We start from the raw sequence: 25864 nt of genomic DNA, 5'->3' as shown, positions 1-25864 counted from the left end.
ATCTACACGGGCAGGAGTGAGTTGTGAGGGCGGTAAAATACTCTTAAACTCACCACAACATATTTAAGACCAAGGCCTACTGGATTTTATTTAGAACAATTAGCATGTTCAGGGGTGAGTCGTGCGCGCAGTCTGTTCACTGTAAGTCCAGCTGCAGAAAACACCCTCTCTGATTGCACCGATGTCCCTGGGATGTACAAATATTGCCTGGCCAACTTGGCCAGCCTCGGGATTCCTTCTGCATTCACTTTCCACCAGTTAGTGGGGTTTTCTTTATTGCGCGGCAGTAGTTTTTCTCAACTGCATATGTGAAGTACACCCTCTTGTGGTATAAAAGTTAACATGGGCTATGTGTGCTCCGGAGAAATGGTACATATAACATACATTGTCGGTTAGTACATTTTTAATCGGTTAAATTCTTAACAGCAATTGACCGATTAACGGTTGATCATTGACGTCCCTAGTGTGCACATAGAAACGCGTGCGCGGGCAAAGTCACTTGGAATCAAATAATAAATCACACCTTTTAAATTTGCTACCTGGCATTAGCATAATCTTGCAAGTGAACTGTTTTATTTGAATATAGAGCAGGAGTTCAAGATCTAATTTATATCCTTTTGGCAGAGACACATTGATGTGGCCAAGTGTATAAGGAATGTGCGTATTTAATCGGATAGCAATCCGATCAGTGAAAACGGATGAAGTGACCAAGTGTAAATACCCCCTTTCATGTCCTTTAAAACTCATGTGACTTTCTTTCCAATTTGGAACACAAAAGATGTTTTAATGAATATCCCAGTCCATTTTGCACAATACAATTGTAGCTGATAGTAACTCACTTTAAAGCTTAAAGGATGCAAAAATATCCTGAAAGTATTCTGTGTGGCTTGTGCGCCATTTCCAAGTCTATTATAGGCATACGATAGGTTTTGGTGAGAAACAACCTAAATTTTAAGTCAATTTTTAGTGGAAATCTTGATGTCTGTTTTTTATGTTCTTCTCAGTGTTCTTCTTGATGTCCTTCTTGTGAGAAATTTAATTGTTTTTAGCGTTAAAGAAAGCCATACAGGTTTGAAATGGCATGATGGTTAGGAAGTTATGCCAGAGTTTTCTTTTTTGGGTCAACTATTCCTTTAAAACTCTTGTTCTAGCAACATAATTATGTTACACGAGTAGGTAGTCTTTCGGCGCTGTTTGAGAAACGTCAGGATGCATTATCGTTTACACTGCAAATGTGCTGTGGCCAGATGCATCCCCGACCACAAACACCAAATGTGGTTGGAGTGATGCATTAGATCACTTTTAGACCCAAGATTGACATTATTAAACAAAAGGCTAGGAGCCTAATAATAAAAATAAATAATAATAATAATAATAATAATAATTCCTTGCATTTAATAGCACTTTTCTGGGTGCTCAAAGCACTTTTACATGGTTTTGGGGGAATCTAAGCCACCACCAGTGTGCAGCATCCACCTAGATAATGCAACAGCAGGCATAGTGTGCCAGAACACCCACCACACACCAGCTATTGGTGGAGAGAAGAGTACAGTGATGTAGCCAATTCATATATGCAGGGGATTGTTAGGAAGTCATGATGGATAGAGGCCAAAGGGCAAATTTGGCCTGGACACCGGGGTTACACCCCTTCCCTTTTCGAGAAGTGCCTTGTTTTTTGTTTTTTTTATGACCTTAGAGAGTCAGGACCTTGGTTTAACGTCTCATCCAAAAGACGGTGCCCTTTTACAGTATAGCGTCTCCATTACTATACTTATGCATTAGGACTCACACAGACCACAGAATATACAGCCCCTGCTGGCCTCCCTAATACCTCTTATGGCAGCAACCATAGTTTTCCCTACGAGGTCTCCCATCCAGGAAATAGCCAGGCTCAACCCTGCTTGGCTTCAGTGGGTAGCCAGGTGAGAGCTGCAGGGTGATATGTTGCTGGCATAGATATGATCTACTTCATTCCCTATCTGGTAAAGCTCTGGAGGAGAATATCCAGTCCCCACTGCAGAGTTCCAGTTCAGCAGAGAGGGTGGAGAGTTCATCCAGCACTTCCCCTTCGCAGGGGCTCTGTACCCTTCACTGTGCCGGGCTCCACTCACTGACAAATTAACCCTCTTTAATTGTGGGTGAGCAATGCAGCTCCTGGTGCAGCGGTGTGAGACACAATCTTGCAGCCTTTTATTGGGCTAATAAATCTGGGAGTGTGGCAGATGGAGCCCGAACAGCCAGCCGAATGGAAGTTTGGGTGGGTGAGAGATAAGAGACTTCGAAACCAGCTCTCTCTCATTACCGCAATTTTTGCTTGTGCTTTTCCGCATGTCGAGGGAATCTTATCAGCCTGTTCCTGCGCTTCCATCCTCTTTTGTCAGCTGAATAGCAAACTGAAGCAAGATCAAAATCGGAGTAATCATGCAGGATGAATTATGAACATGCATGAAAATGAAGAAACAGTGCAGTATTGTTTGTTATGCTAATGGTTTCCTTGTGTGTGTGCACTGAGTGCGTGCGTGTGTGTGTGTGTACACGAGGTATAGAAGAGCTGTGTGGGTGGCACTGCCAGGGCCAGTGCAGTGGTTTACTCTACTGTTGCCTGATGGGCATTCAAACCCATGCCAAGCATCCTGCGGGCAGAATACAGATCCTTTCTTCCTGCTACCAAGGATACGACTACATGCCGTTAGAGCATGTGTGACAGAGGAAGAGAATCGGACATGTCCTAAGATGGCTGACAGGTGAAGATAAAGCCAAAGAGGGCCACTGAAATCCATTTCCTGGCAAACCCTGTGATTAATAGCCTGTCAGGAGCAGTGCTCCAACCAACACCAACTGACCAGCCGAGAACTGTCAGGCCCGCTCCAGTCGCCCTCTTGCTATCAGCTTGCTTTTAATCTCTTACCAAGCTTTGAACAGTTGAGATATACGCAACCTCTGTCTCTGTCTGTCTTAGCATCACCAGTCTGGTTACAGATAGCACTTTTCCACCATCATGGCTGGGGTGCGGGTTCCTGGGCTGGTGCGAATTCTTGAACTGTTCCACGTATTTCCACCAGAGAAAATGCTGTTCCGGGGCCGAAATCCTGGTTCCGCACCGGCCCCAAAAGCTTGCTGGTCTCTACGCAGGAACCGATAACGTCAGAGGACAGAGGGTGGGATAATGTTTCGTCACTATGGTAAAGTTTTCCCAAACAACAGCAGTAGCTACCATCTGCAGCAAGGAGTAGTACTTCACTCTATAACAACAATAAAAAACCCACAAAATTATCAGACATAAAAAGCGTTCAGGTAACACGACGAAACAAGTGCTCTACTTGCGATATGGTATTTACGAAGATCCGAGATAAACTAGAGAGATTGTAAAGGAAAAAAATACTCTGAATGAAGATGCAGCACAAAATGATGCACGCCGCCTTCAATCGGACAGTTGACCAAATCGTAAACAAATTAAAAAACACTTAAGGGAGTACAGGGACCATAAGAAGGACATAAGCAAAATCGACGGAGCAACAATGTTTTGGACTCGGACACCGACCAGCCTGCTGACTAACCGGGGCATTGAATTCAGCCAATAAAGCTCGTGCTAAACAGTGAATAGCTGGTGTCCTCTGCAGCTGATCTCAGTAAGTTGTTATATTTGCCAACTTTGTTAGCTTTTCTTACACTGTTGCCATCTTATTTTGTGCATTGTTTTGTTCTGTAAGGGGATTTTTGACCAGCTACTCACTAAGTTTGGAAGATCACGGCTATCTGTTAAGTAAAACTGTGGGATTCTCAATCAGTAATATTATATGCTATGGCAAAAATCCAAATACAACCATCTGCTTCACCAATGTTAATAATGATTCCACTGTAACAGTTTACAGAACTTAGCAAGTTAAGCCATAGTTCATACAATATAATGTAATTACATTGCCTGTCGTCTTTAGCATAGATGTCGTCTCTGACAATCTTGTTGAGCAATGTAATAGCGATGGAATGCATTAATCTGTATGTTTAAATATGTCCCCAAAAACAAGATTAAAAGCTGTATACAAACACACTGTGCCGCGCCAGGTTTGTTTATGTTTGAGATCGTCACGTGAAACTACCACATAGACAGTAACCGCTACGTCACCGTTCGGCTCTCAGTTCAGTGGATAAGTGCAGCCGGTTTACGATAGGCTCCAGATTTCCCCGGCCGTGAACCAGTGGAGCACAGGCTCGGCACGAGAACCATCGCAATTTCGGTGGAAGAGACTTCACCGGGCCGCCCCCATGCTATTACAGTCAACACTGAGAGCTGAATATTACACACACAGGCTTAAGTTAATCACAGACACACTCTATTCTTGCAAAATGCACTTTTTTATGTGGCTGATGAGGTCTGGATTCTCGCAATGCAGTTTCATTGAGGCAGATTACAGTGCATTCAGAAAGTATTCAGACCCCTTCATTTTTTCACATTTTGTTATGCAGCCTTATGCTAAAATGCTTAAAATTATTTTATTTTTTCACATCAATCTACACTCCATACCCAATAATGACAAAGTAAAAACCAGATTTTTGATGGACTAGGTTTTCATTAAGGATATCTCTGTATTTTGCTGCGTTCAAATTTCTTTCAACCCTGACCAGTCCCCCAGTCCCTGCCACTGGAAAACACCCCCACAGCATGATGCTACCACCACCATACTTCACCGTTGGGATGGTATTGTGCAGGTGATGAGCAGTGCCTGGTTTCCTCCAGACATGATGCTTTGAATTGAGGCCAAACAGTTTCATCAGACCAGAGAATCTTGTTTCTCACAGTCTGAGAAGTCCTTTAGGTGTTTTTTTTGCAAATTCCAAGTGGGCTTTCATGTGTCTTGAACTGAGGAGAGGCTTGCATCTGGCCAGTCTGCTCTAAAGCCCAGATTGGTGGAGTGTTGCAGTGATGGTTGTCCTTTTGCAAGTTTCTCCCATATCCACTCATGATATCTGGAGCTCAACCAGAGTGATCATCGGGTTCTTGGTCACCTCTCTTACCAAGGCCCTTCTCTCCCGATTGCTCAGTTTGGCCGTGCGGCCAGCTCTAGGAAGTGTCCTAGTTGTTCCAAACTTCTGTTTAAGAATTATGGAGGCCACTGTGCTCTTGGGAACCTTCAATGCAAGCAAAATATTTTTGTAGCCTTTTGCCACAAGTGGACTCCAATCAAAGTGTAGAAACATCTCAAAGATTATCCAGAGAAATGGGATGCACCTGAGCTAAATTTCAAGTGTCATAACAACGGGTCTGAATACTTATGTCAATGTGATCTTTCAGTTTTTTTCATTTTAATAAATTTGCAAAGTTATCAAAAATCTGGTTTTCACTTTGTCATTATGGAGTATGGAGTGTAGATTGATGTGGAAAAAAAAAATCATAATAATTTAAAGCATTTTAGCATAAGGCTGCAACAACAAAGTGAAAAAAATGAAGGGTTCTAAACACTTTATGAATGCACTGTATATTGTCTGTCTACTGACTGTGTCGAATCAATAAGCAGGTGGGCTACCTGCTGCTCTCATCTACACTTAGATAACAGTCATGATTGAATTGTTGCGACAGCAAAATTTGATGGTTTAGATATTGTTTTTTTGCAATCAAATCAGAATACAGTTTATTCAGTGCCTTAGAGGGGCAGATTTACAAGGCAGTTTGAGGTAGCAGCAGAGATTTATTTTAAACCCTTGTTTCTTCACTGCCTGTTATGATTTGGCTTATCAGTTTCAGATAATGAGAAGTACAGTAGTTTACTCCAGGTTTAAAATCAACTTGCTTTCTCTTTCTCTGCAGGACCTCGATGGGCCTCTTGGAATCTGGGTGTGTTTATTTGTATCCGCTGTGCTGGAATCCACCGGAACCTGGGAGTGCATATATCACGTGTCAAATCAGTCAACCTGGACCAATGGACCCCCGAGCAGATACAGGTGTGTTTGTTAGTGTGTGTAAAGGGCTGTTCACACAGATTTTTTTTGTTCGTCTGTTTTTTTTTTTTTTATGTAAATCTGCACTAGATGGATGTTTTTGACTGTTGTGCCACGTCCAGCTGTTTTTTCAGTGTGTCGCCAAGCAGTGTAGTGTTTTTTAAGACACTGTTTCAGGTGAAAAAGAAAGTCAACTTTTAGTAGCGCTTCTCGAGACACGGGTTCTGTTATATGTGTTGCACCGCGTCTAACCTTTTTTAGCGCAAGAATGCTTTTGGCTTAAACTGCGTTTTTAACAAAAAGGGACAAGCCCTTTCTGCCCAAAATTCAATAGGAAATTCATCAACACATGAAAGAAAACTACTCATACAGTCATTCATGAGGCTATTTAGTGATGTCTCCATATCATAACATGTCAAGTCCAGTCATTTGTATAGTGCTTTTAACTTCTACGAAGTCTTAGTCATCATTGTATAATTTGATTAAATATTATTGTAAATTGTGTATAAAAATAAATAATTAAATAATAATTGTATTTAGAACCCCGGTGAACAAGCCGAAGGCGACTGTGGCAAGGAAAACAAAACATCTCGTCAACACTCAGCGACACGTAGCAGTGGAGTCCGACACCAAGTAGGAACGGAGCTGGATCTGGCTTGGGATATGAATCCCAAGGTTGAGATTGAACAAATTGAATAATATTAGCGTAGATGCCATTCAATTTATTGCAGAGTTATAGATTATTAGAAATTTTTCTGAGAAATGTTTCTGGTTCAGGCAGACCTTACTAAAGCAGCCTAATTGTGAGTTGATGGATAAATTAGGTGTATGCCTGGCTAAATGGATGAGTCTTTAGTCTAGACTTAAACTGAGTGAGTGTGTCTGTGTCCCAAACAGTGTTAGAGAGACTATTCCATAGTTTAGGAGCCAAATAGGAAAAGGATGTACCTCCTTTTGTGGATTTTGATATTCTAGGAACTATTAACAGGCCAGAATTTTGTGATCGTAATGAACGTGATGGAATATAGCCTGACAGAAGGTCACTTAAGTACTGTGGAGCTAGACCATTCAAAACTTTGGATGCAGTTAACAGAATTTTAAAATTAATACAAAATTGAAGAGGTAGCCAATGTAACGACGATAGAATGGGGCTAATATGATCATATTCTTGGTTCTAGTCAGTACTCTGGCAGCTGCATTTAAATTGAAGTTTTTTTATTGAATTTGTAGTACATCCTCTCAGTAATGCATTACAATAATCTAGTCTTGAGGTCATGAATGCATGAATTCATTTTTTCAGCATCAGCAACAGAGAGCATGTTGTAATGTAGCAATATTTCTGTGGTGTAAGAATGCTGTTCTACAAACATAGGAAATTTGATTTTCAAAGGACAGATTGGTATCAAATATAACACTTAAGTTCTTCGCTGTAGAAGACAATGTAACAGTACATCCATCGAGAGTCAAATTATTTGGTTCAATAATTAGTAAATAATTAGTTTTGTCGGAATTGAGTAGAAGGAAATTTCTGGTCATCCAGTCTTTGATTTCATTGATACACTGCTAATTTGGAAAGTTGTGAAATTTCGTCGGGTTTAGAAGTCTTGTTAGACATGCTCTGAGCCCTAGCTCGGCGGCCATTTTCTGAAGAACAGAGCGTGCGAAAAAGTTCCCATGTGCGTCTTGAGCCATCGCCATTAAAAAAACGCTGTATGAGAGAATTTGTTGTTGGAAGGTAAGGAACAAATTGGCCCCTTTGTCCCTATTGTCGTTCTGGAAGAATGCACATGAATAAGGCAATGGAGGAGTGGCCTCTACCTTTCTCTCTCTCTCTCCCCTCCCCGTTCAAACTGCTCGCAGCAGAGGGGATCATGCATGGGCCGGTGAGCCCGGCCGCAGAACAAGGGGGCTGGAATAAGAGAATATTCCCCAACAGAGTGTTTGTGAACTAGCGCGCGGTGTGCCTCGTCGGTGCATTATTCTTCGCAATTCTATCAGGAGATGCGAGGTATTTTAACTCGTTTCTTTTATCTTTCGCCCATTCGTGGACCTCGCGGGCATTCTGGTGAGACAAGAGACGCGCACTGCTATCTCTGCTCAATTTTTAGGTGGTGGCACGGATGTCGCTCTTTTCAGTCAGCTGTTGGATCGACACACGATGGTTTTGCAGTCCAACCAAGCACATCGCATTAAGGAATGACTTTGAGCTAATATCGGCTCTGTTTGGAATTTTCCTCACGCTGGGGAACGACTTGGTCAGGGCAATGCTTTTGTTCGCGAGGGTGTTTTGCGCTATCCGGGTACTACACGTTGTTCCCCCATTATAAGCTGGGATCGATTTAGTGTCTAACCCGTTTTTCAGTACACCAATTTAGCTCAGTTTCCCCTGTAAATTACGCTGGTGAACGAGCATTGAATATTTTCAGCCTGAGTTTGGCCTCTGCCTCCATGACCAAGGGACTCGGGGCACGTGTAATATAACTCAGTGTACGATATAAATAGGTCTACACATGAGCCTACGGGCTTGCTGTGTAACGAAGGATGAGCTCCCATTCAGTGAATTAATTAATTAGACCGGATAAACTTATCCATTTCTTTCCTGTTTTACCCTTCAGTCAGTATCGGAATGAGTTCACCGTTGTACGTGCCTCAAACGTCCGGCAACCAGAATATGGTTTGGTTTTCCCCCACAGCTTGTTGGAGAGCTAACATAATTTAAAAAAACTTCCCGAATTCAGCCTCTGTCTCCATGACCAAGGGTCTCGAGATATGTAAAACAGAATTTGATGTTCATCGAGCACAAGTGTACAATAAAACACAAAGTGTACAAAAACACCACACGTTGTCCCCCCATAAGAATGCTGGGGCCATTGTGGCGGGCCTGCTTGCTCTCAATTCCCCTCCATGTTCGCACATTCTTCCCCGTTCTATGCTAGGGAAGATGGTTTATCTGGTTTCCATCTGCTGTAAATGCATTCAGAGTGACCGTTTTTTCGAACGGCCTGTCGAATTCGGCCTCTGTCTCCATGACCAAAGGTTTCGAGACATGCATAACAGAATTTTATGTTCATCTGTCACAAGTGTACACACAAGCACACAGTGAACATAAGCACCACACGTTTTTCCCCCCATAAAGAATGCTGGGGTCGTTAAAGGCGAACCAGTTTTCTCAAATAAACATTACCCCCAGTGTTCATACAATTTTACCCATTCAAATACTAGGGAACATTTTTATTCTGTCAGCATCCCTGCTGTAGATACATTTTAGGGCATCCATAATTTAGGCCTAAATACAATAAAGGCAAAAATATTGTCAAATTCCCTACAACCAGCCACAGTATTGGAGGTGGGAAGGCTTCCCTCTGCTGCGCCACTTTTTCTGGGGCAGTCGCCAAAAGTAAGCAAAGCACACCATCTATTGGTTACAGGTTGCGCTGCAGGCAAGAGCCATGCATTAATCCCTCTGTCTGCCCGTCTGTCGGCTTGGCAGCTGTAGGGCATTTTGAACTGGGTACTTTGAATGATAAAGCATGGTTATGTAATTCAATTCAGACAGGCTCCGCCGGTGTTCAATGGGGTTGTTCCGACAGACGTTTCTGTTCAGGAAGCCCCGTTTTTAATTCGGGAAATTCACTCTCTCTTTGAAAAAGGGACAATTGATGAGAATCCCCATTCTCAGAGAATGTGGCTTTTACAGCCATTATTTTCTGGTCCTGAAAAAAGACAGCGGCTTGTGTCCCATTCTGGATTATTGAGATGTTTGAATTTAGATGTAATAAAATGTCAATTCTGAATATTCACGCAGAAACGAGTGCAGCTGGGGGACTGGTTTGTGATCAATAGATTTGAAGGATGTTTATTTCCATATTCAGATTGTGCCAAAGGACAGGCTCTTTCTCAGATTTGCTTTTGGGGGCAAGCATATAAATTTGCGTCCTACCGTTCGGAATTGCAATGGCACCATGAACTTTCACAAAATGCATGGATGCAGCTTTGACACCCTTGAGGATTCAAGGCATACGCGTTTTGAATTATTTCGACGATTGATTGGTGTTTGTCCACTCTGAGACTCTGGCTGCCCAACATTGAGATGTCGTTCTCAGCCGTTTGATCCAGGGCTGTGTGTAACCTAGACAAGAGTGCCCTGTTGCCAGGGTAACAGACTCTGTTTCTAGGGGTGGAGCTGGATTCACGAGCGATGCAGGTGCGTCTGTCTCCAGTTCATGTCATTTCACCAGTGTCTAGTGATGTTCAGAGTGGGATGCATTCTCCCTGCAAGAACATTTTACAGGCTTTTTGGGATCATGATCACGGATTCCGCTGTCATTCCCTTAGACATGTTGCATGCGAGACATTTTTAGTGATGAATGAACTCCACAAAGGGACTTCAACCACTGATGCATGCGTTCTGTCTTTTCAAAGAGACATGTGGGTGCTAACGAACTCTGTTACCATGGAAACAGACCCACCTTTTGATGTCTGGCGTTCCGTTGGGACAGGTGTGTCGCCACAAAGTTATAACGACAGACGCCGCCTCCACGGGTTGGGGCGCTGTATACGAGGGTCATCTAGCCTACAGGGTTTGGATGGGCCAGCGGCAGTATTAGCACATAAACTGTCTGGAGATGTTTGTGGTGCTGCTGGCTTTAAAAAAAAAAATCCTAACATGGCATCCATATCCTCATCCAGTCGGACAACAGGACGGTGGTATCCTACATCAGTCGCCAGGGAGGAGTGCGTTCTCATGCCATGCTGAGACTGGCACGGCACATTCTTCTGTGGGCATGGGATAATGTGCTGTCTCTACGAGCCGTGCATGTCCTGGGCCGGTTGAATTTGGGGGCGGATCTCCTGTCCAGACAGGGCTTGATGCCTGGAGAGTGGACATTACATCCTCTGATTATGGAACAAATCTAGAAAAGGTTTGGCAGAGTGGTTCTTTTCGCTTAGAGTGAGACGTCACACTGTCCCCTCTTGTTTCCCCTCTCACCCCCGGCACCTCTGGGCATCAATGCGTTGGCGCATCAGTGGCTGACAATGCGTCTTTACGCATTCCCACCGATCAAACTATAGCATAGCATTCTGAACACTAGAGCTCCATCAACTAGAAAACTTTATACATTGAAGTAGTGTATTTTTGCTTCTTGGTGTTCGGCGTGAGGTGAAAATCCAGTTCACTGCCCTGTCGGTACAGTGCTGGATTTTTTGCAAGAGCGATTTTGGGCCGGGGTTGCCCTTGCAACGCTTGAAGTCCATGTTGTCGCTATAGCAGCTGAGCATGCGCTTATCAATGGAGTCTCTGTCGATAGACTTTCTCTTGTCTCTCGTTTTATGTATGGGATACGCAGGCCTTTTCGTCCCGTCCGCATTCCCTTATGGAATTGATCTGTTGTTTTAGAGGCGCTCTCGGGTGCTTCGTTTGAGCCCTTTGCAACAGTCGCTGATAAGACTCTTAAAACGGCCCTGCTAATAGCATTGGATCTTTTAAAAGGGTTGGTGATTTGCATGCCCTGTCGATCAATCCCTTATTTTGCACCAGGGTGTTTAAGACTGGTGTTAAGACCTTATTTGGGCTATTTACCTAAGGTTCATTTTTACATCATTTCGCTTGTAGACTATTAATTTTCAGGCTTTCTATCCTCCCCCATTTGAGTTGGAGAAGTATGAAAGATTAAATATGCATTTTCCAGTTCAGGTGCTGCGAGTGTATGCTGACCATACTAGCCAGTGGTGTAAGTCAGAGCAGTTGTTTGTGTGCTTTGGTGGCCATAATGGGGGGGGGTTTCGGTGTACAAGCAAAGACTGTCTCTCTGGCTTACTGATGCAATTTCAAGTGCTTACGAAGCACGCTTTACCTTCGACTTCGGGTTTTTGAGCCCATTCTACGATGAGCATGGCATCTTCATGGGCTTTTGCAAGAGGTGCGTCTTTAGAGGACTTTTGTATGGTGGCAGGGTGTTAGATTTTATAATCTGGAAGAGGGTTTAACTCCAGCTCAAGTTCCTAAGAAAGGGAACGTCTGAGTTACTTGAAACACAACCCTGGTTCCCTGAGTGGAAACTAGACACTACATAGCTTGCCATACTCTCTAGCAGCTGCATAGGCTCGTGCCTTCCTGCAGAAATTCTGACTCGATGGTGCCAAAGCGAGCACTTTTATGGAGCCCGTGATGTAGCTCCATAGGGTTAAGCACCACCACAGCCAATACATTGCCGTGATTGTACAAGGGCTTCAGACCACGTGACACTCAGGGCGTGTCCCAATGCGATTAAGCAGCGTCACGTTCCCACCCAGGGAACCAGGGTTACATTTCACATAACTGAGACATTTTGAGCAGCTGTTTCATTATAGACCTTTTTCCACAGAATGTGATGACACGTTTCCACCTTATTTAGCAGCGTAAATCTAGCAAACTTTTTTAGATGATAATTTTTTTAAATATTGAAAAAGAAACGAGTTCAGCAGTAAATCTGTAAATGTTGAGATAAAGCATTTAGGTTAAATTAAGTGGCACTAAACCATGTGTATTCTGCAAAGGCAGTTGGAAGTGTCCGAAGGTGTTTAATAAGGTGGCTGGTGTTTCCCCCTTTGGCTTGAAATCTCTGTCGACATATACGGCAGATGGGTTTTCTCGTTCTCATCAGGCAAAACACAAAATAATTCCAAATCTCGCTACGTGAATTGTGTTGTGTAAAAAGTCCCACTCTCCAAAGTTTGACTTAAATCCATATTATCCATTAGGAGACACGTCCATATTATCCATTCAGACGTGTGTGTTTGAAGCATGGTAAAACCACTCATTGAAAAATAAACAATATCATATAAGGGGCAAATTCTAAAATTAAAGGGCACTGCGTGAAGTAGACACCACTTGAAAAGACTATAATTTAATGTTATTGCAGACATGGGTCTGATTCAAATGAAGGTTTTAGCGAAAATAATATTTACTACCGCACATACAACAGAACTTCGTACTACTGTATTGACGGTACTACAGTTTAAAAAATACTGAGGCACCGCCAGTATTTTGAAGCATTAGTATCGCGATACTACTGTGCAACCCTAAAATACACTAAACGAAGCAAAAGGAAACTTTTATTTGCATAATGTGTATGACTTGCTTGTACAAGTTTTGTTTTGTACGCTTTTTCAAATTCAAATCTACCTTCTACCTTTGTCTGTTAGAAGATAAACACTTACATTCTAACAGACGTCCAACAGGTACATTAAACTGTGTCTAGCCATGCTTTAAAGAATGTTGTGAAAACAGTGTGGTAAAGTTTAAGCAAAATCAGAGTTGACGTCATTAAATGCAATGTAAATGTAATCATGGCATATCACGGCTCAGCTACAGTGATGGTGACACCGCGATCACGACACCTCAGGACCCACTGCGCCAAATAAGTTCAATTTCCTTCAGAGTGCACAATCATAAGACACAACACGCTATAAAAGACAAGGCTGAATCCAGCTTCTTAATTGCCAGCTTCTTATTCAGTAAAAGGATCTTCTTCACCACTACACAACTCAATCTGTTGCGAGTAATATCTGAATATTTACTAGCCACTAGCTAGTGTCTAATAACATGTTTGGGTCGCAAAGCACAAAGTTTTTGTCATATACGTGTGTGATTAACTCGCTATCTGGAGGGCGGCAAATGCTCTTGGGTTTACTGAGGTGCTTATTTACTTAAAGAAGTCCTGAACAATATATGGTTTACATTTCTGTACATGATATGCTTTATAGTTCCCTGATCCTGTATTATTAGTTTTCTTCAAGCTTTGAAAGAAGAATCTAGATGTCAGTTGGGTTACATCATTGCATTTGAATTTTTACTCTTTTCAGCTTTGACCCTGTTTATTGCTGCGGGCTGCTAAATTTTACTAGATGTTTTGTGATCTTGTTTTCCTATTAACCTCTTTTCTTTCTCTTCTCTGTTTAGAGTGTGCAAAGCATGGGCAACACCAAGGCAAGACAACTGTATGAAGCTCATCTCCCAGAAAATTTCAGACGACCACAAACCGACCAGTATCCTTGTGTCTGTGTGTTTGTGTGTTATTAAAGCTACACTATGTAACTTTTTTTTTTTTTTTTGTTAAAAAATAACAAAATGTTATTAATGAGAGAGTGCAACCAAAATCCATCTTCCAAATCATGTCTTTACCCAAATACACTTTGATAAACCTATAATAAGAATTTATATTTTAGGGCTGTCAAGACGGATTTAGCGGGAAATTGCACACATACGTAATTTGCTCGTGCGTGTTGATGTCGTATTTGTACACTGAGACAATAAGCTCCGGCTACTGTAGCGTGTGTATGGTGTGGGAGTAGCTGAAGCTGAAAGTTTGTTTGTGTCACAATGAACGAGAAAAATTGACCATGGATCATTCAAAATGGCAAACCTCTGGGGAATCACTGGTTGTTAAAACAAAGAAACCCCGAAAAGAGCAAAGACTTCAAGCAAAAAAGGGAAAGAGACAGAGTCCGTAATAAAATTTGAATCAACATCGGCTTGGCTTTTCAGATGTGGCGAAAACTCCGGATCTGAAAGGATTTAAAAGCGACCCAGAGATGGCTTTTTTTCTTACTCAACAGGTAAAATATTTTATTGATATGGTTTATGTATAATTGTGTAATCACACACACACACACACGTCTGTGTATGTGTAGCGGAATACAATAATTATAATGTAATCGTTGCAGAACTTTTCATTTACTAGCACACGTGTGTATATTTCTTTATAACGGCAATCATTTATATTAATAAATGCTTTAGTCCTAGGTTTGCCAAGGACATGTGAGTCTTGAAATGATGACCACTGGTTGGTAACAATGACAATCTATAAATTAGTTACTAATGTGGTCTGTTTGGCCAGAATATCCTGCAGTTATAAAAACTTAACAACGTTTGACTTTATAAGATTAGCAATCGTTATGTCTAATGTTAACGAACTTTGCCTAACTTTTGTAGTCATTTATTTGAAAACATCAATGTTTCAAATAAGGCAAAACAACAGCATAAGATATAGCACTTACCTGCTCAGATGACATGTTTTCGGATATCCATCTTTTCCTTTCTTTCGTTATTTACAGTTGAAGTCAGAAGTTTACATACACCTTAGCCAAATACATTTAAACTCAGTTTTCCACAATTCCTGATATTTAATTGTAGAAAACATTCCCTGTCTTAGGTCAGTTAGGATAACTACTTTATTTTAAGAATGTGAAATGTCAGAATAATAGTAGAGAGAATGATTTATTTCAGCTTTTATTTCTTTCATCACATTCCCAGTGGGTCAGAAGTTTACATACACTTTGTTAGTATTTGGTAGCATTGTCTTCAAATTGTTTAACTTGGATCAAACTTTTTGGGTAGCCTTCCACAAGCTTCTCGCAATAAGTTGCTGGAATTTTGGCCCATTCCTTCAGACAGAACTGGTGTAACTGAGTCAGGTTTGTAGGCCTCCTTGCTCGCACATGCTTTTTCAGTTCTGCCCACAAATTTTCTATCAGATTGAGGTCAGAGCTTTGTGATGGCCACTCCAGTACCTTGACTTTGTTGTCCTTAAGCCATTTTTCAACAACATTGGAGGTATGCTTGGGGTCATTGTCCATTTAGAAGACCCATTTGTGACCAAGCTTTAACTTCCTGGCTGATGTCTTGAGATGTTGCTTCAATATAGCCACATAATTTTTCTTCCTCATGATGCCATCTATTTTTTGAAGTGCACCAGTCCCTCCTGCAAAGCACCCCCACAACCTGCCACTGCCACCCACATGCTTCGCAGCTGGGATGGTGTTCATCGGCTTGCAAGCCTCACCCTTTTTCCTCCAAACACAATGATGGTCATTATGGCCAAACAGTTAAATTTTTGTTTCATTAGACTAGAGGACATTTCTCCAAAAAGTCAGATCTTTCTCCCCATGTGCACTTGCAAACTGTATAGTTTTTTTATGGTTGTTTTGGAGCGGTGGCTTCTTCCTTGCTGAGCAGCCTTTCAGGTTATGTCGATATAGGACTCATTGTGGATGTAGATATTTGTCTACCTGTTTCCTCCAGCATCTTCACAGTGTCCTTTTGCTGTTGTTCTGGAATTGATTTGCACTTTGTACCAAACTACGTTCACTATTTTTTTGTACAGATGAACATGGTACCTTCAGGCATTTGAAAACTGCTCCCAAGGATGAGCCAGACTTGTGGAGGTCCACAATTCTTTTCTGAGGTCTTCTCTGATTTCTTTTGATTTTCCCATTATGTCATGCAAAGAGGCACTGAGTTTGAAAGTAGGCCTTAAAATACATCCACAGATGCACCTCCAGTTCAGTACACCTCCTATCAGAAGGTAAATGGCTAATTGTCTAAAGTCTTGACATAATTTTCTGGAATTTTCCAAGCTGCTTAAATGCACAGTTAACTAAATGTATGTAAACTTCTGACCCACTGGAATTGTGATATAGTCAATTAAAAGTGAAACAATCCGTCTGTAAACAATTGTTGGAAAAATTACTTGTGTCATGCACAAAGTAGATGTCCTAAACGACTTGCCAAAACTATAGTTTACTAATATGAAATCTGTGGAGTGGTTAAAAATTAGTTTTAATGACTTAAACCTAAGTGTGTGTAAACTTCTGACTTCAACTGTATTTGTCCATTTGCTCTGATAAGATATCCTGTATCCATGTGGACACAGATCCCTTGAACCACATTCATCTGCTCAGAGGAGCAGAGCCGAAGCACAGCCAAAACAATGTTCTTCCGCAAGACACACGCAGTTTTATTTTTTAACCGCTAGAGGGACAAAAGTTACATAGTGGAGCTTTAATGTAAATGTTTTGGGGTTATGGAACATGTATATTGACAGTCTAAAGAGTTGACAGTAAATTATTATTCAGAATGAAATCAGAATACAACGCTGGTTGGATTCAAGTCTGATTTTCCCATATGAGCAGCCTAAATACACTATATGGCCATAAGTATGTGGACAACCCATTCTATTTATAAGTTTGGTTACTCCATTAATTCAAGTGAAGTCAAATCATAATGCTACCGCATACATTGGTAATCTAGGGCAGTGTTTCCCAACCATTGTGCCAAAAACAAATTTGTGAAACAGAAGCAAAATACTCTTTATTTTGCAGCTAATTCTGCACAGTTGTAAATCTGAATAAACTTGAATCAGTAAAATAGCTCATTTTTTTTACATTTTTTTTTTTATTATTTCTTTTTCTTTTTTTTGCATAGCCGAATTTCAAACATTACAAGTAAACACGCTACTAAGACAGACAGAAAACATGGACAAGTTCTTGAAAAGGAAAAATATTGATGATGGTTAGCCTATGTGGGATAGTGGTGTGCCGTAGAATTATTTTAGTCGTAAAAAGTGTGCCGTGGCAGAAAAAAGGTTGGGAAAAACTGATCTAGGGCATTGTGTCCTTCCAGCTTTGTGGCAACAGTTTGAGGGTGGGTCCTTTTCTATTCCAGGATGAACACACCCTAAGAATAAAGCGAGGTCCGTAAAGAAATTTAGTCGCTGTGTCTGATGTGGAAGAATATGACTGGCCTGCACAAAGCCCAGACCTGAACCCCATTGAACATATTTGGGGTGAACTGGAATGGAAAGTGTGAGCCAGGCCCCATCGCTCAACATCAGTGACCACGTTTACATGCACTTAAAAAAAGGTTTATTCCAGGGTTTTTGCAGAAAGCTGCATTCTGAAACATCATGTAAACAAGATCGCTGATTTCCTCATGCCGTTTAAAAGATTATGAGAAAGCGATTTAACACACCTAGTCTTCTCCCGAAGAATGTGGCTCATTGTGGTCATGTAAACGCATAAGTTGCATTCTAACAGGTTTTTTTTTTTAGGAGTGCATGTGCTGAATGCTGAAGAGGAGCCTAGCCTACAGCCTCAGAAGAATTGTTCTAGGAAGCACACAGCCTAACTAGGCTGCAGCCTTCCAATTGAGAAGCACACTAAATGTCAACACAGCAGAAAGAATAACATTTTTCTGGAAGTACAATGTGAAAATCTCAACTAATTATAAACTATACCCATTTGTACACACCAATGTAAAATACTGACTGTCACTCACGTTCGTGTATATGCGCTCTTACGTTGGGGAAATCCCGGAATTTTATAAGAGGGAATCCCCCCTCTTGTATTGCAGCGCAATTACACTGCAGGTCGCTATAGAAAGTGAATGAAACAAATACAGCAACAATTCTGGAATATCTGGAAAGAAAGCAAAGAAAAAGAGAATAAAAAAGTAAAATCTTCCTCTGATCCCATGTTTGTTATTTACACAAGCATCACAGGAAAATTATGTTGCTGTGGAGGAAGCTGCTTACTGACTGAGTCTCATGTATACGGGAGTAAAGTGAAAGCCACGAACACAGCTCATGTAAACCCATACACCGATTTTGAACCTTAAGCAGCTTTCTTACAATTAATGGATTTACGGTGTCCATGTAAACATAGTCAGTGCCTAACCTCGCTAAAGCTCCAGTGTCTAAATGGGTGCGTATCATGGTAGCCATGTTACTAAATACAGTGTAGTTGAAAGCCTTCCCAGAAGAGTGGAAGCTGTTTTTAAGTAATAAGAGTAATACTCCTTTAAATTAATATTATATAAGTAATAATAAATTTAATGACTTTTTTATGTACATTAAAAAAAGAACAAAAAATTACCATGATACTGTCATGGTTGTTTGCACATGAAGCTACCATGGATTTTTGGTCATGTATCATGATAACGGCACAGTATGTTTTGTAAGGATAATATCGGAATAAATCATTATTTTGGTTGTACTAATTTGCTTTTAATTAGCATTTAAAAATTATACTTTTTTACAAAATGTATTTCATTTGGCATTATTCTTTCACAATCTCACAAACTCCCTTTCGGAAAATCCTGTAGACTTTGGTGAATGTGAAAGTTTGCAAGTCTTGCAAACTTTTTTGTGTGAATTCAGAGGCACCACTGCTGTTTTCAGCACCTTCACATAGCGCAGAACTGAACGGGAACCACCTCACCACTGAGACCTGAGAGAAACCCAAGCTACTCCTACTTTCTTCTCTCCCTTTTCGTCCTCTGCTGCATTCCTCTTGCCTCTGGTATCCTCTTCCATCCTATTTCACACCATCAGTCTAATTGGGTGTGTGTGACGGTCTGGACAATTCCATATTCTCCTCATTGTCTCTTTCAGAAAACCTAATTGAATTTCTCTGGTATCTGCTGCCTGTTATCAGCACTCCTACATTTGGTGTGGCTATGGAAATGGCTTCATTTGTATGCTGACCGATGAGTTACAATTTTCTTAACCGTCAAAATGGATTAATCTGGACCGCGGAGGTGAGCTTCCTCCACAAACCTGCTTTGATGGAATTTGCTTTATCACTGGTGTGCTTTCAAAATGTGGATCTTTTGTGCTCTAGTGTGGGGGTCTCTCTCACTCACTCTCTCACCTTCTCTTCCCGCTTACCACCTCTCTTTTCTTGTCATGATCTCACTAATGGAGGAGTTGGGTGTGTTAATGTGAATGTCAGATCGGTGAGAAAAGAGGAAATTTGTTAAAAAGTACTCTTTCTTCTGTTTGAAATAGATTTGCTCATTGTGTATGGCTGAGATACCTTCATTTAATGTGGCTGCTCGTCCTTTCTCTTTTTCTCATAAAGTTCAATTGGTTTCTTTTTAACAGTATAACTTTCTTTCATGCAGTTCACTGTGACTCAGGCAGATTTGTGTGTCGTTTCCCCCATGGTTCACCATGCCACTACAAACCCCTGCCTCCCGCAATCCATTTCTGCTCTCTTCCTGACGATCACGTGTCGATCTGTTGTACTGAACTGGGTTGATACTGACTCAGAACTCTTCCATCCTTTATTCTCTTTCCCCCTCTCTTGGATGCTTTCTCTTGCTGCCAACTGTTTCTTCACCCTGATCCATATTTCATCTGATGTATGATTGTATTTTGGTCAAGGATTCATGATAGTGTAAATCCAACAGGAACTGGCCGTCTTAGGACTTGGTTGTCACTGTATAAATTCACACCGTTAAAAGGGTTCACATGCATTAAATCAAATCAAATCACTTTATTGTCACACAGCCATATACACAAGTGCAATGGTGTGTGAAATTCTTGGGTGCAGTTCCCATCAACATAGCAGTCGTGACAGTGATGAGACAGTACCAATTTACAATAACATCAAATTAACACAGCACAATTTAAACATCTGATATACACATAATTACACTCAACAATATACAAATAATAACATACACTGTACAGTATACAATACGTACTATATAGATACACATTCAATAAAAATATAAAAAAGTATATAGAGAATGTACACTATTGTACTGTATTGACATTCAGGCTGTCGGTTGATAGTAAGTTGTTAAGAGAGAATATAATATAATAATAATATAATTTATGACAGTCCGGTGTGAGATATAAGAGTAAGGGTAATAAAGTGCAGTGCTGATGTATTTGATCGTGGGAGATCAAGAGTTCAGAAGTCTGATTGCTTGGGTGAAGGAGCTATCATGGAGTCGGCTGGTGCGGGTCCTGATGCTGCGATACTGCCTGCCTGATGGTAGCAGTGAGAACAGCCCATGGCTCGGGTGGCTGGAGTCTCTGATGATCCTCCGAGCTTTTTTTACACACCGCCTTGTATATATTTCCTGGAGGGAGGGAAGCTCACTTCTGATGATGTGTCTGGCAGTTCGCACCACCCTTTGCAGTGCTTTGCGGTTGTGGGCGGTGCTATTGCCGTACCAGGCGGAGATGCAGCCAGTCAGGATGCTCTCTACAGTGCAGGTGTAGAACCGTGTGAGGATGTGGCGGTTCATTCCAAACTTCCTCAACTGTCTCAGGAAGAAGAGGCGCTGATGAGCCTTCTTCACAACGACTTCAGTGTGGATGGACCATGTGAGTTCCTCAGTGATGTGGACACCCAGGAACTTGAAGCTGCTGACTCTCTCCACTGGTGCTCCATTGATGGTGATGGGACTGTGTTCTCTGTCTTTTCTTCTGAAGTCCACCACAAGCTCCTTTGTCTTACTGATGTTGAGGGAGAGGTTGTGCTCCTGACACCAGTGTGTCAGAGTGTGCACCTCCTCTCTGTAGGCTGTTTCATCATTGTCAGTGATCAGACCTACCACCGTCGTGTCATCAGCAAACTTAATGATGGCATTGGAGCTATGTGTTGCCACACAGTCATGTGTGTACAGGGAATACAGGAGTGGCCTGAGAACACAGCCCTGTGGGGCTCCAGTGTTGAGGGTCAGTGAGGAGGAGATGTTGCTGCCTATTCTAACCACCTGGCGTCTGCTTGACAGGAAGTCCAGGATCCAGCTGCACAGCGAGCTGTTTAAGCCCAGAGCCCGGAGTTTCTCATCTAGCTTGGAGGGCACTATGGTGTTGAATGCTGAGCTGTAGTCTACAAACAGCATTCTCACATAAGTGTCCTTTTTTTCCAGGTGGGAGAGAGCAGTGTGTATTGTAGATGCAATGGAATCATCAGTGGAGCGGTTATTGCGGTAAGCAAACTGCAGCGGGTCAAGAGAGAGAGGCAGCACAGAGCAGATGTAATCTCTGATTAGTCTCTCAAAGCATTTGCTGATGATGGGGGTCAAAGCAACAGGATGCCAGTCATTTAAGCAAGTTATTTTTGATTGTTTTGGAACAGGCACAATGATGGATGTTTTAAAGCATGTGTGGACTACAGACAAAGAGAGGGAAAGGTTGAAAATGTTCGTAAAAACACCAGCCAGCTGGTTTGCGCACGCTCTGATGACGCGGCCCGGAATGCCGTCTGGACCCGCGGCTTTGCGGATATTCACCCGTCGGAAGGATCGGGTTACATCCGCTACAGAGACGGAGAGTGAACTAACCTCTGTAGCTTCAGCCACGAGAGCTCTCACCGCGAGGACGGTGTTATTTCCCTCAAAACAAGCATAAAAAGTATTTAGCTCATCCGGGAGAGAGGCAGCGGTGTTCATGGCGGAGTTTTTATTCCTTTTAAGTCTGTGATGATGTTAATTCCCTGCCACATGCTTCTAGAGTTGGTGGTGTTAAACTGTCCTTCAATCTTACTCCTCTACTGGCGTTTTGCGGTTCTGATTTTCTTAATACTGGCTTGTTTATGCTCCTCCGCAATAACTGGCTTGTTTATGCTCCTCCGCATTCCCAGAATTAAAGCAGAGGTCCGCACATTAAGTGCCGCGCGAACATCGCTATTAATCCAAGGTTTCTGATTCGGATAGATCCGTATTGTTCTGGTCGGAACCACGTCCTCTATGTACGTTCTGATGAAACACATTACGCTATCAGCGTAAAGCTCGATGTCGTCATCAGAGGCGGACCAGAACATCTCCCAGTCCATGTGATCAAAACAGTCTTGTAGCATAGAGTCTGACTGGTCCGACCAGCACTGGATCGTTCTGAGGGTGGGTGCTTCCTGTTTCAATTTCTGCCTGTAAGTGGGCAGAAGCAGAATGGAAGAGTGGTCCGATTTGCCAAATGGTGGGCGGGGGAGGGATTTGTAGTCATCCCGGAAGGGAGAGTAGCAATGGTCCAAAACCCGGTCCCCTCGTGCGTTGAAACTAATGTGCTGGTGGTATTTTGGTGCGACTGATTTTAAACTGGCTTTATTAAAGTCCCCGGTCACAATGAACGCGGCCTCAGGGTGCGCGGTTTCCTGCTCACTTATACTCCCATACAGTTCCTTGAGTGCCCGGTCTGTGTCGGCTTGTGGGGGGATGTACACAGCTGTGATAATGATCGCTGTGAATTCCCTCGGGAGCCAGAATGGTCGACACAGAAGCATAAGAAATTCCAGATCAGGAGAGCAGAAAGACTTGATGGAATGTACGTTCCTCTGATCACACCAGGATTTGTTGATCATAAAACATACGCCACCTCCTCTGCTTTTACCTGAGAGGTCTTTCGCTCTGTCCGCTCGGTGCACGGAGAACCCCGTGGGTTCAATGGCTGAGTCTGGAATCTCCGCAGACATCCAAGTTTCCGTAAGGCAGATAATGCAGCAGTTCCTTGTATCTCGTTGGAAAGAGATCTGCGCTTTCAGCTCGCAGAGCTTGTTATCCAGAGACTGAACATTTGCCAGTAGAATACTGGGTAGCGGGGGTCGATTTGCGCGGCGTCTTTCTCTGATGAGAACGCCGGCTCTGTTTCCCCTTTTCCTTTTGCGTTTCCCCGGCCCAGACAAAGGGCTCCGCTTGCTCGGCAGGATCGGGAACAGTGTTCTCTGTAAGCTGTGTATACACAGCCACACGCTTGTGTTGCTTCCGTGCAGACAGAAAAATTCAGTGAAGAAAGTAGACTCAAAAATATGCGGGGAAAGAGCTAAATTAAGTATCAACGTGTGATCAACTGTTGTTCAACGACATGTGAACTATCCATCCAATTATTATATGGAAATAACGTGGTGTTGATTAATTATTGATTAACGAACAATACTGAGATTTCAAGTTCATAGCGGCACATACATAAACCCTCAATAACCACGTCTTATATATACAAATTATAATGATTAATTTATACTTTATTCATTCATGTTTTATAATTAAATGCAATTTATAATAAATTTTTACTGTATATTTACTATATATACACTGTATATATACTACAGTATGTATATGATTAAAAATGAAAGGGAATGTTGGTCAGTGGGATTCATTGACATAAATCCATCTTACTTTGATGGTAAGAGATTTTCCCTCTTTTGCATTGACATACAATTCCAATTTGTATATGCTTGTCTCTTTGTGTGTCTGGGCCAGGTGTGATAGTATTGGTGCTGTGTTTTTTAATGATGAGGAATAGGAACAGACACACATCGGACTTGCCCCTTTTTTGCAGGGGTTACAGTCTAGCAGAGCAAGATGCTAATTAAAGAGCTCTCACCAATGTGAGATTTGCCACCCAAAAACAAGGCTTCAGACTGGGCCCTGGATTAACTTAAAAACAGAGGTTTTAAAGTTTAGCAGACTAATTGACTTTTTGTTTTTTGTGTATGAGAGGAGAGGGCTTAGTTTTAGGACAGGTGTCTTGGCATCAGCAGCTCAGATAGGCTTCTTAATTTCTATTACAGACCCTCTTTCAGATTAAAGATAAAAATTTTGTGATGTTTAAAGCTACTTTTTCCTATCCTATCTTAAAATGTAGTGACAAGTCTTTAAGTAAGCCATTTGTAGGTTGATTTAGCAGAGAATGGTAAACACTGTGGCTCTCTGGCATCATCAAAACATTAAGCTTGTTTACATCGACACCAAGTTGTTTATTGCGAGAAAGCTGTTTTAGGCTGGAATACGGCATTCCTGTTTACATGTGCTGTGTTCGCGGCTTTGTCTTTTCTCCCATTTACTTAGTGCTCGGTCAGTAAGCTGCTTCCTCCAGCAATGTTATTTCCTTGCGACACTTGTGTAAATAATACAAATGGGATCAAGGAAGTCTTCGCCATTTTATTCTTTGTTGCTTCACTTTATTTCCAGACATTCCAGCGTTTTTGCTGTTTCCTTAACTTTCCATCGCAACCTGCATAGGAATTGCCCTGTTATAGTGGGTTCACCCAATATACTTGAGCGCATATACTGATATTTTAAATTGGTGTGTAAATGGGTATATTTTAGAGTATGTGTGCTTTTCCCTTTTCCCACTGTACTCCCAGAAATGTTGATTCTTTCCACTGTGTTGACTTGATGTATGGCTCCATCCTATGACATTAATTATCTGGTCTGTTCCACGCACACTCTTCAAAAACCTGTAAGAACACCACTATTGCATTTACATGGCCACATTAACCTCGTCCAGGAGAAACATGGGTGTGTTAAACCACTTTCTCTTAATCACTTAAACGGCGGAAAGAAAATCAGGGCTCGACAATAAGGACCGCCTGATGGCCCGGGGCCAGTGTGAGAAAGATTCGGGCCAGTTGCTATAACTGTCACTTGCCCGATCGGGCCAGTGCTGCATTTATAACATTAGTGCAAGCAAACAAGCGAGAGAGCACAAAAATTACACTGCGTGAACTAAGTCTTCTAACCGAGGAGCGAGCGCGAGTATATTTATCTCGCAAATGTAAGTATAGATTTAATTAGGTAATGTTTCAAAATGTAAACAGTAATTCTACATGATAATGCCATTTGATATGAAAAGAAGCAAGATCACTATGGCTATTAGGCTATTATTATCAAAGCTGTTCAGCTGCAGAGTGAAGATGAATATTTGAAACAGTCTACTTCATATCATCCTCATAAAACACCTATTACATGTCTAATTTCTGGACCGTACAGGTGTTTTTGTTCTTTGTATATCAGTTAATGTTGGTCTTGTTTGGGTTGTCTGATTTCATGTTACATACACATTGTTAATTCACAGATTAGGCCTAATATCAAACTATTGTATATTACACATCACAACCGATTTAGTAGCAAGTCTGTTCTCTCAGCCAATAATCATATCTTTAATTCAGTGAATAATCTTTGATCCTTCTTGTGAAAACACTACACATGGGCAACAGTTGCATGACAGCATGAATAAACGGGTGACTGAAAAACCATCATCTCCTCCACAGAACTCAGATGGCAGGACGGCTGAGGTTAATATGATGTATTTATGAATTTATATCTGTAAAGCGCATATATGGGATTACATAAGGCATAAATCATAATTTACAAATTATAAATGTGATTCAATTTTGGGGGACATTGTGTATTTTATTTTTTTCTCCCCAATTTGGAATGCCCAATTCCCAATGCACTCTAAGTCCTCGCCTCAATCTGGGTGGCGGAGGACGAACCACAGTTGCCTCCGTGTCTGAGACCATCAATCCGTGCATCTTATCACATGGCTTGTGGAGGCCCACGCTTTTCTCCACGGCATCCACGCACACCTCACCA

At 41.8% G+C, this 25864-nt stretch overlaps 1 protein-coding gene across 4 annotated transcripts in view; it reads left to right on the top strand.

The window, feature by feature from the left end:
- Positions 1–25864, top strand: part of LOC127413507 (stromal membrane-associated protein 1-like) — a 153757-nt gene that overhangs the window by 37945 nt on the left and 89948 nt on the right. For all 4 annotated transcript variants that reach the window (XM_051650703.1, XM_051650702.1, XM_051650701.1 and 1 more), the window contains exons 2-3: positions 5804–5937; positions 13877–13962. In XM_051650703.1, the coding sequence (XP_051506663.1) occupies positions 5804–5937; positions 13877–13962 (220 nt within the window). The remainder of the gene's footprint in view (positions 1–5803; positions 5938–13876; positions 13963–25864) is intronic.

The sequence above is a fragment of the Myxocyprinus asiaticus genome, chromosome 23 (assembly GCF_019703515.2).
Source record: "Myxocyprinus asiaticus isolate MX2 ecotype Aquarium Trade chromosome 23, UBuf_Myxa_2, whole genome shotgun sequence".
NCBI lineage: Eukaryota > Metazoa > Chordata > Actinopteri > Cypriniformes > Catostomidae > Myxocyprinus > Myxocyprinus asiaticus.
Note: the sequence above shows the minus strand (reverse complement) of the source record. Positions and strands in the feature narration are given on the sequence as shown.